The following is a 20,256-nucleotide window of genomic DNA, read 5'->3' as shown; positions in this document are numbered from 1 at the left end:
CAGATTTTTATGAAAGACAACAAGGAAAGCAGTCCAGGGAAAACTTTCAGCCTGCACCATCTCCAGACCTTCCAAGGAGGCGACTGAATAAGTTTTTAAAAGGTTGGATGCTACAGTAATCAAATCTTGCTAATAGGAGTATTTTTTTGGGGGGGGGGCAGGTGACAGAAAGTTGAGAACATGCACTTCATACAAAACCACAAATTATTCACTTTACAGGAAAAACTGCTAGCAGCAATTTAAAAAACAAAAAGCCAAGAGGCTTTATTACAAGAAAACAAAGTAAGTTCATATTGTTTAAAAACTTTGTCAAACAAAGTCATTACAAGTTAAGGGCCTCAAAAGAGTTTGGACAGGTAGGATCCATTTCCTGAACTTACAGCTTAAAACCACGGAGTATGCATATGTTGAACAATCACACGCACGTGTATAAATGCACACAGCCTTGCATTTTGTGTGTACACTGTAAAACAAAACACCAAAACACACTTAACAAAATGTGGAGCTATACAGACTATACAATTTACACAGCTGGGTGTCATTCCAACCCCAGATATCACCATCTGCTAGAAAACAAATTTTTACTTTGTACAAGACCTTGATATGAATAAGTTTACCCCTTGCTCAGGAGGCTGAAACTCAACAATAAGCTAAACAGTCAAGAGACTTTATTTCAACTTGTACAAAAGGCATTAAAAAACCTAAAATACATGCTTTACTGAATATATTACATCATACGTGTCAGTGTGGTGCACTTGATAAATCCAGCCTAACTTCATCCACTTTTAATGGCATATTTAGTCAAAATGTAAAACTGACTACATTGGAAAACATTTATTTTAAAATCAATTTCCAAGGGCATTAGTTACCTAAAAAAAATAAATTGCTTTAGCAAAAAAAAATTTTTTTTTACTGAGTGAAATAAGGAGCTCCCATTCAGAAAAACGTTCTGTGTTCTGTGTAAGCATCATGTGGCATTTCATCTGATTCCCTCAACCAGGCATGGTACCCAAGAGAGTGTGAGAGGCATTTCTTGTCTGCTTGGCAGATGGATTCCTTTTTAAGATGGTTAAATTGTTAGTCGCTCAAAACAAAGTTTAATTTCACAATTGTTGATTTAGCTAGAACGTCAAAACACATGTGGGAACTGCCAACAAGAAAATACATCACATCTACTGAAGCTCTTTTTGGCCTCATCACGTTAATACCAGACACAGAGTAAGGCATGTAGATCACAGCAATTACAAGTCACTCACAGTCCTTTTGTGATGGGAAAAGTGTTTCACTCTCCTCTCTGTGTTACCTGACACAAATGTTTTTACAGGGCTTTTGTTACACAGAGGTGTGCACTGGTGTGGCTGAATGGGAAGGAGATGAGCCTCTATCAGAGGAGGAAGAAATGGATCGTGTGGCAGCTTCCCGCTGCAAATCTTCAACCTTCTTTTGAAGCTCTGTCCGGATGGCAAGGAGCTCTTTCAGATTTTGATGGATTGGGACCTGTAGTGTAAAGAAACAAAAGGCTTACTTTGACTGTCATAGGAAGTTATCTTCTCAAGCAATCCTTCCACTGTTTCCTTCAGTAATATAAGGAACACAACACCTGTGAACTTCAATATACCAGTATTTAGGGAGTGTTTCTTCACTCATTTGAAATGAAACATTTCAGCAAACTGCCCCTTTCTAGCAAATAATTGTCAAGAAACCTATACAAAAGACTGTTTGCAATGGTTTTGATAGGATACAAAACATATTCCAATAAACGTACCCCTATCCTTTATCAATACCACTTTCCAGCTGAACTTCATGTGTCTTTCTGTGAACTATTTCCCCTGCCTGTTGGGACAGAACTTACTATGTACAGAGAGCAGAGTTAACAAAGCTGGCTCCATATGGAGCATCTTGTTACTCTTCTAACCAGGCATCTTTCCAAGAGTCTGACCCCTTCCAGCTTGTCAGTGAGAAAAGTGCAGCAGCCAAGTGAATTGTGCTTGTGATGGACCTCCCAGAGTCAAACTCCAACAAACCTTTTAGAGAAGGGGGCTGTACACGTTCTGCCTCTGATTCTGACAGTACCCCAAAAACACAAGAGGTACACTACTCTGCATCTGAGTTCTAGACATTTTTTAATCTGGAACATTCAACTATACCATGGCCAAAGGAAGATGCAGCCACACTGGTTTTTGCAGCTTGATCTGTTATGTCAGGCAAGTAGAGAGAGACTCCCCCCATTCTTCCAAATGCCACAGAAAGGCCAAAAAAGTTTGAATGTAAATTGCTTTTAATTTATTTTATCCTGTATAAGCTCTAATTTTTTATAGCTTTTGGAAAGGGCATCATGGGAAAAGAATTTAATTAGACTGATGAGACAGTCATGGGGAAATGGAGCAATGGGACACGTATGGATTGCTAGACGCTGGAATTTATACTCTGGGCTTCCGGAATGCCAGGCTCCAGGGAACTGCGTTCACCCACAATTACTTCCTACTGCTTAAAAGTGATTACAGGGCTGGGAGGCACACCTGAGCATGCAATTTTCACATGGTGCTATGTGGAAAAAAGATATCAAAAGCCAGAAGGGGTTTCTCTTCTTGCTATTAACACACAACTGAGTCAAAATTTACCTTTTTGTGAATTCTGGCTTTTTAAACAAACTGCATAAAAAAATCCATGTATCTGATTTTGGTATTTTTCAAAACCTAACATTTGTGTTTCTGAAACATAAAAATACAATTTCATTTATAACTTTAGTTCTAACTTAAAAGAATAAAAAGTAACAAACAGTCTGGTTTAGGTCAGCATTTTTCTGGCCACATACTGTTCTGTTAGTGTAAAAACTTCAGTGTATTCACAAAGTGCTGCTCTTGCACCCTGGCTGTCATCAATTCATCCAGCATGTCACCTACAGCAGTTCTAAAAGTGTAACTTTGAGTCTTCAGCAGAACAATCAGTGCACACCACCAAGCTCCCAATGACCCTGGAATCCTGCCTTCACTTTGCAAGGAATTCTTTCTCTTCTTGCGATCTTCTCCTGCATCCACCACAGAAACTCTTTAACAAGACCACAGGCAACAGCCTCCTTCACTAACCAAACACAAAGCACACCCTCCAGAGACCCAATCTTATGTTTTCTGAGGAGGTCTACAGAAAATGCGCACTCCTAAAATATGGCAAAACCGAGTCTAGTGATGAAGTTTGTTGAAGATACAGTAATGCACACTATGGAAAATTCAGGTTTCAATGAAGATCAAAGCTTTCTGGAATTAGCACCCCCCTACGTTTTTTTCTTTCCTTAAATAAGAGATCCCTTCCTCATACACTCCCACTTCAGAGTTTTTCTTTATGAAGATGTCTTCCTGAAACACTTGGGTCTGTAGCAGAGTGATTTACATTGGTATCATTAGTCACGCAAGCCCTGGGTCACGGAAGATTTGTACATCTGATTTCTGCACAGCTCAATCATGATTCAGCATAACAGGCCAATTCTCTTAGACAACCTTGGTGTGTTCCTCTGCACAATGTTCAAACACTCATAAAAAGCAGTTCCATACAAATGGCTTTTGGGAAACCTACTACAAATCCTTTTGGGATACACTACAGAAAAGCCATTGCAGAACTTGGCATGCTGAGTAAGGTGCTCCAAGGAGGAAAAGCACATCTCAATCCTTATTCTGCATTCCTCCAGAACCTAATTCAACAGGACACATCCTCAAACTCTGCCACAAGCGCTATTCTCCCCACACGTCCATCTCAAAGAACAGGACTGTCTTTAAACATATCAGCTAAATAAGAATAATGACATTTTAAAACGCTGTGTATATTCAACTCACAGAAAACCTACAATTTTAAGACTGCAAAATTATGCTCTCAATAGGTTAGGATGCATCAGAATGAAGATTGCTTCTCCAAGCTCAAGTCAGCCATCCTGTACATCTGTATAAAACTGTTGGTTAAGTACACATTAAAATATCAGCTTCCCTCTTGCATTGCTCATTTATTCAGTGCACAGTTTGATGCTACTCAATTCGTGAGCAGTTATTCAATATTTAGCTTTCTTTGCAGTGTCTGACCCCATCCTTTATTTATTCTTCTGAACATAAAATGCTTAAGTTTCCTTTTCTACACTTTCATCTCATGTCAAGAAACAAATCTATTTCTGCAGCACCCTAATGAGGGATGGGAGTACTAACACTCCACTTTTACAAACAAGAATCTGGAGCAAGCATACCTTGGATCTTAAATTGGTTTAACAGAGGACTTAGGAATTCTGCAATTCAGCCTTGTGGGTATCAAGCAGGACACCCAGTAAACAGGGAGCACACCCACAGTGACCACACTGTTCTAGGTGATGCCCCTTACAACAGAGGAATCCTGTGGCAAAGGCAGGGAGAAACTTCACTTCCAGAAGAGCATGCTACTCCCTCACCCATGAAACAATTCTTTGTCTGCAGCCATTCCTGCCCCAGCCTGCTTTTCCCAGATTGTATTCCATGAGTTGAACAGAAAGCAAAGACCTCTAAAACTGGGAGCTCCATTCACTCCTAATTCCTGTTCCCAGTTAGTCACAACTCTCTCATAGACCCTGTATCAAATCCACCTCTTAATCCTTTAATTTTCATTTATTCTCAGTCCTTGAGAATTCACTGAGGTTGTTGCAGCCTCAGACCTCCAAATTGGATGAATTTCTTCCAGGATATGAGCAGGCATATTTCTGAAACACAATCTCTCTTCATAAAACCTTATGCTTGCCCTAGAGATGGAATACTTACAGAAAAACAGCCCTTACCCCAACAAAAGAAGTTTACAGGACCAATATTTTCATATGGGAAAACATTTTTTTAGCCACATTCTCATGAGCAACTGAGCCTTTCTGGATGAAGTTTTACAAAACAATTCAGTCAATCATACATACTTGATGAGTCAATATAAAGCGGCAGAGTCCAGAAAAGCTGTAAGCAAGGCAGAGTAAGGTCTTATAATGGGCAAAGAAAAAAAAAGGTCACCTTTAAAATGTTGCCCACCTTTTAACGAATATACATTAGATATGAACTGGAAGACAGTTCTACATAAACATCATCATGCCATGTCATATGGCAGTGTAAGCATGAATGGTTTTCTAATGTCAAGTCTTTCCCAGGAAAAGATTCTCGCTGCTTGCTGTTTAACAAAACATCATACAGAGAGATGCACATTGACACAAAACAGTAAGATTCCAAAACCAGTTTTCACACATTAAGCTTCCAATACAGACTTTAATTTTGTTCAGTAACATGTCAAATTGAGCCTAGAGTTTAGCACTTTGAGTGTTTTCAGGCAGCTGATACTACCCAATTTATTAGGATAAATGCCCATGTTAAAACCACATACACATGGGTGAGAAAAAAAAGGTGGTATAGACAGGTGAAAGATATAAAAAAATATTATAGTTCTCATAAAAAGACCTGAAAAGCAGCCTGCCATGAGGGGCTCTGCTTTTCCCCAGATGTCTTCAATCCTGCTACTGTAACTTCCCTTTTTTGAACAAAGCTGCAAATTCAAATGTAGAAGAACGAAAAGACCAGCAGCGGTGCTAGGGGGAAAAAGGCAGAAAATGCCCAAAACTGAGCCTCAATCTCAAATCATGTATATTTTTCATTCATTTTTATTTTAACAAGACTGTTAAGAGAACCAAATAGAACTGGAATTCTGCATCTTTCTGAAAGCCTCCTTCCATCTTGGAAGGAGGAGGAAGAATTAAGAGAATGAAGCGTCTTTAATTAATTCTGTAACAAAACCCATTAAAATAATTGTAAGAAAGAAGTTTAGCTTATTTCTATGTTTCCTAGAGACTTTTTCCTCAGGCAGACCTGTTGCTGCCAGTGTTTCCTCACACCATGCTGTGCATATTCTTACAGATAAGTATCTCCATTTTTGTCACCTCACACCATTATATTTCAGCGTGTGATTCCTCTCTCAAAGCTTTCTTCATGAGGAAATGGGTCCAGCAGCCTTCACAATAACACCTGTAATGGCTGGCTGTGAACGAGGTTCTCCATTATTTTGCTACTATTTAGACTGAAAGGAAGTGGGAGAGTGACAGATTCTGTAAGGAACAAGAGTCTGGAGAAGAATGTTTATTAAAAGCTCTTGTTACCACCTTAACCCTAGAAGTGTAGGCTTGCACAGCACAAGTAGTGTCTCCATGGCGAGCTTTTATGACAGTCTCGTTGAGAAATCATATAATTGATTTGACTGAGATGAGTTTGTTGGGAGCCTGACAGCAGGTGTACTGTTTTCTACTCTCTCATTCTGCCTTCTCAAATTAGGAGTGGAAGCTCAAAAGAGGACTCTGAACCCACCACTCTGTCGCATTCATGTTATTTTTTTCTGCTCTACTTCACTGTAATCAATACCAGGTTTTCAGAAGAATGTGCATCCTTCCCTGTGTCACACTAGCATCCCAGTGTGTTGCCACAGTAATGCTGCTAGGCAACTCCCAGCCACTACCAGCAGGTCCCCATAACTTCTGTCCATACTCAAGGGGAAAGCAAAGCCCTACTTCTGCTGCACAAGATGAGCTTATGCAGATGAAACCCAACCTGGCAGTGCATCTGTTGGTTTTGTTGGGCTGGAAAACTACCCATTAGGTCTTCAGGATGTTTTTCACAATTTATTTAAACTATCACCTCAATTTACTGAAGAAACAATAAATTTAATTTCTGCTTTACTACAAAACATTGTAGTAAAAAAATAAAGTAGAAACAGAATGGTGAATGTACTACACTTTAACAGATTTTGGTGTGTTAACCTCATAAAAAAGAAATCTGTCATTTGATTACTTATAAGCAATGAAATCAGATTTTTCTAATCACATAAAAACAGATTAGAACTTGATCAGTCCAAAATAAAATTGGCATTTACATCTAATATAGCCAGCAATACAACCCAGGGAGGGACAAGGACAGAGTTTGCAGCAGCACTAAGCAGTGGGGGGAAAGCCCCAGATCCTTGGGAAATCTGACTTTGGAATCCAGGAATTAACAAAAAAGCTGGGCCTGTAAAAGCTGGAGAAGCATTTACCTGCAACACTTCAAGAAGGCTTTTCAGTGTTGGGTTTTTTTTTTCTTTTTATTGTTACTGTAATAGTGACTTGAGAACTAAGCAGATTATAACTGAGACTGCATGTTGCTCCCCTCCCTAACTCGTAACCAACTTTTTCCAGCCAATTACCCAAACCCCATGTCCTTAGTCCTTTTACCTGTCCTGAGCAATAGCTTTAGCCCTAAACATAAGCTTTACAGACTTATCCCAGTAGTTTAAAATTCCAGTATCTTTTTGTTTGGTTTAAGCTCTCAACAACTTTTGTAGTCCCTTCCCATTCAAATCCCTATTTTTATTCCATTACACCTTGTTGTGGTTTAAGCACAGTTGGTAACTCAGAACCACGCAGCCACTTGCTCACTCGCTCCCTTTCTTCCCCTCCCCTTGCTCCCAGAGGGTTGGGGAAGACAATCAAAAGAATATAAATACAATGGGTTGAGATAAGAACAGTCCAGTAACTAAGGTATGATACAAAACTACTACTGCTACCACCAATAATAAGGAAAATAACAAGGGAAGAGAATATAAAACTAAAAGGGTAAAAGGAAAACAATAAATGTATCACAAGTGATACGCAATGCAATTGCCCACCACCCACTGACTGATACCCAGCCCAACCCAAGCAGTAATCTGGGCCTTCAGGGTAACTCCCCCCAGTTTATATACTGGACATGAAGTGCTGTGGTATGAAATACCCCTTTGGCTAGTTTGGGTCAGGTGTCCTGTCTCTGCTGCCTCCTGGCTTCCCCTGCCCCTCCTCACTGGCAGAGCATGAGACTGGAAAGTCCTTGATCAAAGTAAACATTACTTAGCAACAACTAAAAACATCAGTGTGTTGTCAGCGCTGTTCTCAGGCTAAAGTCGAAAACACAGCACTGCACCAGCTACTAGGAAGGAGAAAAATAACTGTTACAGCTGAACCCAGGACACTCCTCTCTCACTAAGCCATCTTAAGGAAGTACTTGTTTTGTAAATACATAAATAACTAGAACCCATCAGGAAGGTTTTATTTAGCAAAGATCTTGGGTTTCTCTAGCTTTTTAACAATGTGTACTTTTACCTATTTCAGCATTAAGTTTCCAGTGTAGCTTTTCTGCTTCAAGCCATGATTAAACTTAGGACCTGATCCCCCTCCTCACACAACCTATTTACATGCTTCTTCCTTATACCCTTGCACTTCTTCCCTGCTACTTGCTTCTCCCTTCCCTTCCTTACTTATCATACTGCCAGCTGCCCTGTGTCCCCAGGAAGTTTCTTCTCTCTGATACAAGCACTCTTTTGCTTGTAAGACTTGATTCTCCCACTGTTAGTAATACTTACAGCATTTGAAATCCCACCCCCAGTCAGTAAAAACCAGCAACTGCTGCAAAATTGAGTGAGCCAAGTAATGTTCTTTACTCAGAACTAATTGTAGGTTCCATTCAAAACCATACTTTTCCTACATTTTAAAGATAAGGTACTAACTGCCTGTAATGAACTGAAAAAATACTTAGAACACTGCTAAAGAAACTTTCCTTATTGCTTAAAATGCTATTGATATAAAACCATTTTTTAAACTGAATTATCCACATTGAAAGCAGAACCTGGTGCAGAACTGTAACTCTCAGATCACACCACAGATACAATAAAGTATTCCTGATGGGTGAGGACCTGAGGAAAGATAAAGTTGCTTTTTTAATTATACCCAGTCAGAAACGACAACTATGTCACACACCATACATGCTACAACACTTATAAAAAACATCCAGACACAAGACAGCTCCATTTCCTACAAAATCCAAACCTTCCTCTTCACAGAATTACTACAGTTCACTTTCAGTATTGACTTTCAGGTTCTGATTCACAAGTAATCCTTCAGGATCCTGGAGTGCTGTTGGACAGCAGAATTTGTCAACAAAAGGACAGGTATAAAAGAAATTATAATTGCTACTCACAGTACCACCAAGTCTTAATTGGATGGCTATCTACTGTGTACAAGCTCAAGGACAGGCATTCACATGAAAACTGTTCAACAGTGAATGCATTTTGTCTTGTTCAGCAAGTACACTTTATCTATTTGAGCTGCAGAGGAAAATGGTTACTTAAAATTCATTGCTTGACTTAAGACTGTTGGTTTTTCAAGACCCTCCTCTGTGCATTGGAAAGACAACAGTATCTTCCATTCGAGATTTTTGTTCATCTTCATGAAGAGCTGGAACTCTGACAGACTTGCTTTTAAAAAGTAGTCAACAGTATACTCATAGCAAAAGGCAATCTGTAATGATGACAACATCAGTTTTCAATGATAATCAATACTTCCACACTTATGTCGAAGTACCAGGGACATCTGCATAGATATCCAGACTCAGGAAACTCAACATGGTACAAGCTGATGCCATTGCAACCTACAGACCATTTAGATCTAGAAATGTGACACATCAGAGCAATGTTTTTAGTGCTTGCTCTTCAATATATGTTAGAAACTCCCCAAAACAAAGGTCATTTGTGCAGTACTGTTTTTTCCTTTCTGTGTATGTTCTGATGCTGTGCTCACTACAGGACACTAACTAACCTTTTTCTTTTCCCTTTCTTTCTTAAATAGCTAGATTCCTTCAGCACACAGGATGAACAGTCAGTTTATATCTACTGAACGCTGAGAGTTTTATCTGCAGATGTAAGTAACCTGCAGTAAATCAGATGCTAGAAACTTTGACTTAGACCCCTGGATAGAAAGCAACCTGCCTTGTCTCACATGAAACTCTGTGGGAAATGCAGGAATGAAATCCCCTTAGCTAGGTTAACACTCAGCTATTGAACCCAGGATTCCTTCTCCTGACATCTCCTGCCTCCATTTTTTATGCAAAAAGATGGACTCAAGACCATGGCTTGCAGACCAGCATTGCCAAGCATTTCCAGAGCCATGTGGTGGCTTTGTGCTGACACAAAATAGTGTTAAATCAGACATAATGATCTCTGAAAATATTACAACCCACGTCAAGATGCTCAGAGATGAAAATGCTGGGCAACATGACTGAAGGCAGGTACAAATCATACTAACACCCCACATGCCAGGTCATATTCTGTTATAGTCAGGATAAAGAATCTCAGTAACTCTGTTTTCCAGTTTATTGTCAACAAGTTTTCCACTGATGCTTAGGAACTTATCTGCTCTTTTAAATATACTATATTCAATGTTTATTGACATTGCAGTTCAGCTGACATCTAATCACTCAACTGTTCAACACATCAAATTCTGCAGTTCTATACACAGGATTAAAAAAACAATAGCAGCAATCATGGCAACCTATTTATATGCTTTCCAGACATTTCTGGATATGCTAAACAGTTACTTATTCCTACCTTTTCCTTGCTTTTTTTTAAGCCATCTCTTAACCTACAAACAAGACTTTTCTTGGGTTTTGATGGAAGCTCCAAAGATTATCCCATTCCAATAGCTGAACCAAATTTCTAGGTTATAGATTGTGCTAGCCTTGTATTCTAGATGAAAGTCATGTATACAAAGGAAAGAATTTATTTGAAAACCTTCCAGGGATTGCTATGATAGTTTCTCCAGCACAGTGGCTAAATTCCCAGAAAAATTACAAAAAACCCCAAACAACAACAAAGTTAAAACAAAACAAGTTTAAGCCTTGTACTCTAAGGGTTAAAATGTCATTCCCTAGAAGGCACAAAAAATAACCATATCCTAATGGACTATGCAAATTTTCTGACTATTGCTTCTCACATAGCAAGACACAGCCTGAACTGACAGGACCAGAACTTTTACTCATGCTCTACATGTATGAATGCAAAAGTATATTTGCTCAAAAATACTGCCCCTGCAGAAGTCATATTCAGGAGGATCATTTGCTGTGTTCTCCCCACCTTCCAGCGTTGCCCAAGCAGATAATTAACTGACATCTGGCAGCCAGAACTCCTGAAACCAGTGTAAAAAAGACTTCTGAATGATACATGGAAAAGGAAAGAGAAATACATGCTATCAACTGAAATAATTCAAAACATCCAACTATCTTATCTACTCTAGGCTAGTAGGGTAATCTGTAAGCCCAGTAGCAGGTACCCACAGAACACACACCTCCGTACGACAGAATGAAAGAGCTTATTTTCCACATGTCACATACAAATACACATTTCTCCAACCCCAGGAAAGGGCAAATCTGGGGAAAAAAAAAAAAATCTTCTCAATCAATGAACTCAAACAAGATAGGACTAAAATCTATCTAATTTTCTTGGGACATGAAGTCAATAATGATGTAAAACCTCCAAATGGAAACCAAGTAATGTTTTATTTCACTTAATTAGAATGACCTTGTTGAAGAGGAGTTTAGCAAAAGGAGAATCTACAAAAGATGTTCACATTTCAAATTTTCTATGGTGTTCACTTCTCAGACACTTGGCTTTGAACCTTGTGTGTCACCTAGTTGCACAGGATCTGTTGCAATACAGCTGTAATCCTTAAATGGGGTTCTTGATACAAATAAAGACCACCAAACCCACTAGATCAGCCTTCCACAGAACCTGGATAGAACTGAAAAGTCTATCATTATAAGCAATCTTCCTTTTCCAAAACACAACTCCAAACTCTGTATGTGCAGTGAAGAGTATACTCAGACCTTACTGTACTGTTAAAGGTCTAATGAGACACAGATACCAAAGAAAGAGTACAACAATGCAAAAGTAAATGGTTATATCCAGTTAACATTTGGTAATTTCCAATAAAAAAATAAATAAAGGTGATGCATGCTCCTTTCCAATAAGCAAAGTCAATGAAGTGCAATGACTAATTCAGAATCATAGAATCCTACGATGGTTTGGGTTGGAAGGGACCTTAAAATCATCTAGTTCTAACCCCCTGCCAGGAGCAGGGACATCTTCCACTAGATCAGATTGCTCAAAGCCCTATCCAACCTGGGCTTGAACACTGCCAGGGATGGAAACTTCCCTCAGACCATTCAAAAATTCAAAATCAGAAACCCTAAAATGTTGCCTCAAATCAAAACCTACCTTTCTGCTCTTGAATTTTCTCTCCCACAATACAAACTTGGTTGAAAAGGGGTATCAAACAACCACCCTGACTATATTAAAGGACTACTATTTGTCTTCCCTTAAATTTATCTGTTGGGCATTTCTCCTTTTTGGTGAGCTCTTAGAAAACAAACATTTTCTAATTTCCTGAAGATGTTTTTGCAGGTGATAAAACAGCATGCGAGTTTGCCTTGAACTGCTGCTCATCAGAAAGCTCTTCATTCACATTAAATATTTAATTTTCTCTTATTGCAGATGAAAACCAGAAGAACCACATTAAAAGGTATTTGACAAAAACACCTTTTATGGGTAGGCAGAGATGCCCTTTCTTTTAATAAATCCACTGATTAAGATTTTTTTTTCATGGGAGATAAGTGAAGACCTGCTGGGCATCACAATGGTCATTGTCTTTTTTTCTATCACTGAATGGGTCTGAATGTTACTTAATCAGCTATCAGGGTGTGAAACTAGACAAAGCAAGTATAGAAGAAAGGAAACTTAGTATATTGGATATTTGGAAAGCCAACCATATCCTGGGCTGCATCAAAAGGAGTGTGACCAGCACGTCGAAGAAGGTGATCCTGCCCCTCTATTCTCTTGAGACCTCACTTGGGAGTATTGTGTGCAGTTCTGGTGTCCTCAACATAAAAAGAGCCTGGAGCTGTTGGAACAAGTCCAGAGGAGGGCCACGAGGATGATCAGGGGACTGGAGCACCTCCTGTATGGAGACAGGCTGAGAAAGTTGGGGCTGTTTAGCCTGGAGAAGGGAAGGCTGTGCAGAGACCTCATAGCAGACTTCCAGTATCTGAAGGGTGCCTACAAGGGTGCTGGGGAGGGACTCTTCATTAGGGCCTGTAGTGATAGGACAAGAGGTAACAGATTAAAACTTAAACAGGGGAAGTTTAGATTGGATATAAGGAGGAAGTTCTTTACTGTAAGGATGGCGAGGCACTGGAATGGGTTGCCCAGGGAGGTTGCGAATGCTCCATCCCTGGCAATGTTCAAGGCCATGTTGGACAGAGCCTTATATTTATATATTTGTCACAAATATAATATAAATTCAGGCCACAGACAAAAGGAATGGCATGATGCGTCTTCACAAGACAAAGCTAAGGTGGTAAAACTAAGAAGTCAAACCAGTTGTATCAGTAAGGTGGTAGTAAAGTTAGGACAGTTACCAGGATCACTGAGTTTTGCTGCCTTCGGCCTGCTGATGAGAGGAATCTGTTCTCAAAGGCCAAGGAAGATCAGTGAGTCACACACACTGAAGTGACTGCAGAACACTCTCTAAAAGAAGTGGGCAAATGGGCTCTCCAACAGAGAGGCAGTGAGTAGAGCTTGCCTATATGATAGTTCTTATATCTCTACTTTATGTCATCTCTTCCCCACCCCCATGTCTTTTCATGTGTGTTTATAAAGCTGGCTCACTTTCAGAGCCTATAGATCTCAATTAAATACAAATAATAAATTGACACTGCTGCAGGTTGATTATACTAAAATCTGTATAAACCACCTCACAAATGTTTTTTCAGCAAATAGCCTAAGGGAAAGATGGTATTTTGCTAAACAAAAAAACAAAACAACAATACCCAGTTAACAATTTTACATTAAACCCACAAAGATTAAAATACACCACCTTTCAAGTTTTACCTCATGCTACCACCTAACAGGTACCCAGCAGTCACAGGTCATCAAAAAAATAGAACAAGTAATGGAAACAAAGCAGCTCAGAGGAAACATCTCAGTGAGAAAGCAAGCAATTCTGACTTTCCCAGGACCTTAAAAAGTATTTCTTAGATACCTGGTGTATCTACCAGTGTACTGGCCTTGAAACTTACCTTGGAACACCATCTTTTACAACAGCCTCTGACCTGTGAGCATCTAATAATAAATTTGAAACTCGTGTCTCATTCTAACTGCTAGAAGACGACAGCAGCTTTTGAGCAGTAACTTAATACAGGTAATTTATCATAATATGCTTGGGGATACCTTGGAATGTTACCTTAATAAGGAGATGGTGTAGCACCCTCAGATATATTATGGTTGTGACACAAACTTAATGTTCTTTCTTCAGACTTCTAGGCATGACAGCATATGCAGTATTTGTCTGATGAGATTTAGAGATTTATCGGAATAGCAGACATTATTTATAAGAACAAATGCTAGGATGAATAAAGGAGCATGTGCACGGAGTGTTTAATCTTTAGCATGCCGGTTTGAAACCATAAAGGTTAATTGAAAACAAGCGTCTATGGGATACTAAGTTTAGAGAGCCTACAAACTGAGTTGGTGTGTAGCCCAGTTCTTTCAGAAACTGCTGCTATACTTTATACCATTGTTGGTAAAGTGAAAACATGATTAAAAACAAAGGTACACTAACCTCTACCAGAAAGTTCAGACAATAAAAGGATTAGAATGCGTTAGAAAGAATTACAGAAGTGTTACAAAAGGAATCTTCTAACAACAAGGACTGTTAATCTGTTACCTTTCAAAAACCAATAAAATGATACCGTAACTCCCTGTTCTACTGGTGACTTCACTGAAAACATCATTTTACCAGGTTTGAACACATGCTTCACGTTCTTGAGAAACATCCCCCTTTTTCCTACCAAACTGAAGTATGTGCAAGAGATGAGCACTTTCGAAATGAAATGCTGCATTCCACACTATGACAAATAATATATATATATATATTTTCATTTCTGTGCTCTGGACTATAAATCACATGAAAGCTCATACCTGAGGCCGCATCCTTGGGTTCCATCTGACGTAGTAGTTCACCCACAGTTCCAAATGGTTCAGACTAGCAACAGGATACAGGACATGGTTTTCATAGTTCACATAGAAAGGATTTGTGAACTCATCTAACTGGCTGTTTATATAGGACCACAGCGAGACAGTCTTTGTGCTTACCTCCTGATTGAAAAAAGAATAAAATTATATGGATTGTAAACTCTTAAAACACGAGATTAGCATCTACAGATCAGCATTTTTGTCTGTGAAATTTATCTTATCTACTAGAAAATCATAAGCCCTCTGAGAACACTTCCAGAAGCTGATTACTGAACAGCATTAAAACTTTAGGAAAACATTTCAGCACTTAATCTGGTCCAAGGCTAACTGAGAAAGGAGACTCAGGCATATTAGTTTCAGAGACACTAAGGTCTAGTAGAGCAAAATAAATCTGGACTGCTCAGAAATTACAGCAATGGTTACAGCTACTTAAACATATGGTTACACACTGACCAACTAAAAAACCCAAAGTAAAATTAAATTAGCTTTGAGCAGAAAATTAGTTGAGATACATGGCCTAGAAGATTTAAATAGCATCTGTGAAAAAAAACTATTCAATTCTCTCTCTCACACTATTTGATTCTGTCAATTGCTATTATGCTTTAAAATGCCTATTTTACCTTTATTTGCACTTCTGAAAGTTGCATTATTCTAAATGTAATCAGCATAATGATGGTTAGATCAGAGATTGGAAATTTGTTCTGCAATTTTACACCCCTTCAGTGTTGTAAACCGTGTGTTTCTACTACCACTGTGTCTTAAATTGCATCTGATTATTCATTTATAAAAGAAAGCTGTGTGGAAATCTTGCATTTGCTGACAACATGTTATTCAGCTCCATCTTGTGGTATTTACATGCAACTTTTTCCATATAGAAGCAGTAGCGACAAACCAGAAAAAATAGCAAACTAAAAATGGCAACAAATTGTTCCTTGCTTTAAAAAATATGAAGCATTAAAACTAAAAAGCCAAAAGTAAGCAAAAGTGTATTTGGAATATTAACAAACTTTTAAAATATTTTGTTCTCAAATTCAAAATATTTCATTGAGTTTGAGATTTCATTAACTTCATTCATTTAGGTATTGCAAATTTCTGTAGTCTTCAACCATATGTTCCATATCCTAAAGTGACCTGCAAAGTCATCCATAGGAGTTCCTTGGGAAACAGTGAAAGAAATGTTAATAGAATTTGATAATGATCATTTAAAAACGTGTATGTTGGCTAGAAATCTGACAGAGGATCTTCTGAATCCCTCAACCCTCCAAAGATGTAATAACTAAAGAAAATTTAATAGCAGGACATGCAGTATGTATTTCTCATACCATGAAATTTCACGTCCACACTGTCTTTTAAGACTATGTGACAAATGTATCAACACCACAGTACAGATTTTCTTAGGTCTTGTATTCTAAGCATTTTCATATAAAATCAGCGTATTAAGAATGTGCATTACACTAATTATTTACCTCTTTTAATCTCTCTTTTTCACAATTGCATAAGAAAGTCCCAAAGAGACAACTGTAAAGGTGATCCAGAATGGTGATCAAAAATAACTCATTGAATTCAAAGGCTGCAGGGAACTGAAATAAAAAAAAAATAAAAATAATGGAAACATTACTTTAAACTTTATTTTAAGCAGTGGAAAAAACCCCTCAGACATAAGAAATAATCAAAATAAGCAGATTTTTTTTTTTTTTTAATTTAGTGATTATTTTCAGGAAAACTCAGCAAATTCAGTAACTCCCACTGCAATATACATTTTACCTACACACTTCTTTATAAATACTCCTCAGAGACAAACCTTACATTCATTATCCAAGTATACCAGAATACAAACATAGGAACATTAGCTAATGTGAAACTGGTGACACAAAGCAATCCATTTAAGAAGCTCAAACAGTATTCTGTTCTAAGCCACCTAAAACTGTCTTCAACAATGCTTTATGTCTCCTGTTACAGGACAAGAAATCAAGGGAGTGGGGGAGAATGATGACTTTTAAGAGTTTTATTTCCTATTCTAACAGGCAATGAATTGGATAATAAAGTCTATTGCACATACAATGTCCTTAACATATATTTAACATGTTTCTTTTACTTTCTATCCAAGTAAGTTACTTTTCTGCATTTCACCCCTTGAGTTTACCATCAGCTATGTACAATAAGCCTTTAATCTCTCTTCTTTTCTATTAGAAAGTAAATCCTATACATGTGAAATGAAAGTACTGTTATTCCACACAGCACCAGTAGGCACTTCATGCATCACCAAAGGAAAAACTAATTCTAGGAAAAAGAGTTAGAAATTTGAAAACAAAAAGTTAAAAATATATCTTAATCTGTAGTGCTCTAAAATCATAAAGGAAGGGATGAATGCAAGCTGCACAGGCTGCTAGCTATTCAGATGGAAAAGGTCTTACTTCAATCAGATTTTACGATAGGACTGCATATGGCAACTGTTTGATGCGTCAAAATAACTTTGTGTTCAGTATGAAAAGGGTTGCAAGCACAGATACAGAATGATAAACATTTAGGAGGGAAAAAAAATTAGCAGACTAAAGGAAAACTTAAGAAGTAGCATTTCTCTCCTTACCATGACACAGAATGTTGTAAGAGGCTAATTTTCAGGACAAATGAAACAAATCTTGTTCATTCCCACTAAAAGACTATCTTTACACAAGTCTAAAATGCAAAGTTACAGATTCAGAAGGAAGAATTTCCTGCTATATGGAGAAATCTCAAGTCAATATTTTAGATCTGAAGAAAGCAGAGGACTGGTTTCTGTAATGTGCCACTGAAGAACACTGAACACCGTGGCAGAGTGACTCAAGAGCTACTTTAAATAAAAAAAGAAGAAAGGCAAGTATAGCTAGGAGGAATAACACAGCAACTGGGACTGTGGATGAACTAGCTGATCTAGAAACTCCTCTTCAGTGTCATCTGTGATTTAACGAAGGGCAAATGTTTATTCATGGTGAAAGCAAAGAACTGAGTAACACACAATGGGTGTGCATGTATTAAACCCAGAAAGATTTAAGTTTTATGCAATGTTCTTTCAAGAGAACATTTGATTTAAGTCAAATACTGCAAAGACATTCTCTTTCCAAGACCTGGCAAGATATGCCAACTTTCATCTGAAAATTGTGAGTAGGGAAATTATCAATATCATGGCTCACGAATGAATGGGAGCTTTCCTTCCACTGGCTATACTGTTCAGCAGCACAGCATGCTCACACTGGGGCTTCTCTCTCAAATCACTGGTTTGTTTTCAATCATCTAGCCATTTGTTTTCATAAAACATCCAGGAACTTATGATTATCAATTTTTTTCAGTCATGTTCAAAATCACTTCAAAAATTCACATCATCACTTACAGCACTCCCTTCTCTCTAGGAAATCATGCCTAAACTCAATTACAATATAGTGACGTTGATAACGCACCTATGATTTTAAAAAGGTTATCAACAGAACTTGATAGGCAGGTGTGCTAAACTTAGGGAAAAATTCAGTGGGTTTCAGACCTCAATCTCTGTGTCCAGCCCAAAGCAGCAATCAGATACAGAGAGCAACAGCAATTTGCAAAGGATCAAAATAATATTTGGAAATAACTTGGAAGACAAAAGCCTCTCCTAAAGGGACTCCTTTTAGCTGAAAGCACTTAATGAGCCTTGTCACATTAGGGTTCTGTGTTGTGACGGGTCCATACTAATCAGATGGATGCTGACATGGCTGCTATTCCAATCCAGTGAAGCATATTCAAAATTCCATACATCAGTGGTTGCACTCCAACTAATTTATTAATAAGTGATAGCACTTATTGAAACCCTGTCTTTGGATACAAGAGTTCTACTGTTGGAGCTGATGTATTAAGACTGTAAAGCTTCTATTACTGCTGCTGAAGAATCACTGACCTAAAAATGCTTTCCTCTGTAGTTCGAATCCTATTAGCATCTGTTTGAAGATTCAGGTGGAAAAACTCCCCAAATGAAAATAAACTTCTTGTCAAATCCACTAATTGTGAGAGAACACATGGGTCATTAAAATATCCCTTGATGCTGCTGGAGTTGTTGGGGGTTTTTGTGAAGGAGGTATTCAAAAGAATTGTCTTGTTCAAGAAGTCTGATGATGACAAGTGGCATCTGATTCAGAAACACGCAAAATAAACTTGCTTTTTAATCAATGAACTCATTCTTTACTACAGTAGCATTTAAAGTTGAAATACTTTGCAAAATAGTTCTTAGGATTGTGGAATGGGACTGAATTGGGTCAGCTGAATCGTAACAGGGTACACCACTGAAACTAGTGAAGATGCATCTCTGGCAAAGGATGACATCCAGTAACAAACAGCATGCAACTTTCTACCAACTATAAACAAACCTTCCTCCTGTGCGGGTACTGTGTATGAAAGGCAGAAAGCTGCTAGTGTAGCTGCAATACGACATGCAAATTTTACAGTTTTGTTTAAATTTTAACAGGGCATCAGTATTGCATCAGATCACTTGTGGCTTTTCCAGTTTGATATCTGCTATTCAAAATCATCAGAATTTGCTAACAATTACTTTACCATGTGTTTTTTATTAAAATCTGATATTGTACTCCTCTCCAGTTCTCATTACTGTAATTGTGTGTCATGAAGACCATAAAAAATCAAGGGAAGATATAAGGCTGTCAAGTATTAAGTTCATTGTCTGAAGCTATGTGGGGATTTGTATCTTAGTGGGAAGTTAAGAGATTCTCTCACTGCATTGACTGTTTTAAGAATGTAGTTCTCAGAACCTAAAAGTTTTGCCTTCTTTGAGCCCAAGCCCAGACCCAGGTCCTGACACCCTCCCACAGTCATTAACACTTATTTGAGCTTTGGAATATTTCACATATGTTTACCATGGTTTCTAAAGTATGAAACTAGCACTGTTTTACAAGTCAATGATCTACACAAGGATAAAACAAAACCCTGATTTTCATAGGTCTATGTCAAGGTAATCACAATATTTCCGTCTATTCTCTAGGTGTTAAAAGTCAACTGAAAGATAAAAGTAAGTGGGCAAGAACTCTCCAAGAATGCCATTTTCTTTTTTTCCCCACCCTGCTGTAACAATAATGATTTCTCAATGCCGTTGCCATTCACATATTTCAGAGCAGTTTCTGGATGTAGGTTTTGAACAGATGTGGTATTGGCAAAATACTTCACAGATTCCTCTCTGCACCCCATCTGTTGGTTTTTTGGTTTTGGTTTTGTTTTGTTTTAAGTAGAGGGAACTAAGCTGTTTACAGCAAGAAATAGGAGGTGGCAAGGGTGATCACAAAAATAGAAGAGGCTGCTCTCAGTTAAGGATCTTCCCAGAGGACTTCTACTCCTGCCAGGTGTTTA

General features: G+C 38.2%; 1 protein-coding gene across 4 annotated transcripts in view; it reads right to left on the bottom strand.

Moving 5' to 3' along the window:
* Nucleotides 1–238: 238 nt before the first annotated feature.
* The window catches only part of MTMR1 (myotubularin related protein 1), a 41,665-nt gene continuing 21,647 nt past the window's right edge, over nt 239–20,256 (bottom strand). For all 4 annotated transcript variants that reach the window (XM_061357996.1, XM_061357998.1, XM_061357997.1 and 1 more), the window contains 3 exons: nt 16,362–16,475; nt 14,842–15,018; nt 239–1,497 (listed from right to left, as the gene is read on the bottom strand). In XM_061357996.1, coding sequence (XP_061213980.1) covers nt 1,333–1,497; nt 14,842–15,018; nt 16,362–16,475 — 456 coding nt within the window. In that variant the 3' untranslated portion in view covers nt 239–1,332. The remainder of the gene's footprint in view (nt 1,498–14,841; nt 15,019–16,361; nt 16,476–20,256) is intronic.

This window comes from Neopsephotus bourkii, unplaced genomic scaffold (assembly GCF_033783945.1).
Source record: "Neopsephotus bourkii isolate Nb327-2 ecotype Australia unplaced genomic scaffold, CSIRO-AGI_Nbou_v1 NB_936, whole genome shotgun sequence".
NCBI lineage: Eukaryota > Metazoa > Chordata > Aves > Psittaciformes > Psittacidae > Neopsephotus > Neopsephotus bourkii.
The sequence above is the reverse complement of the archived record's forward strand: the minus strand, read 5'-3'. Positions and strand labels throughout refer to the sequence as shown.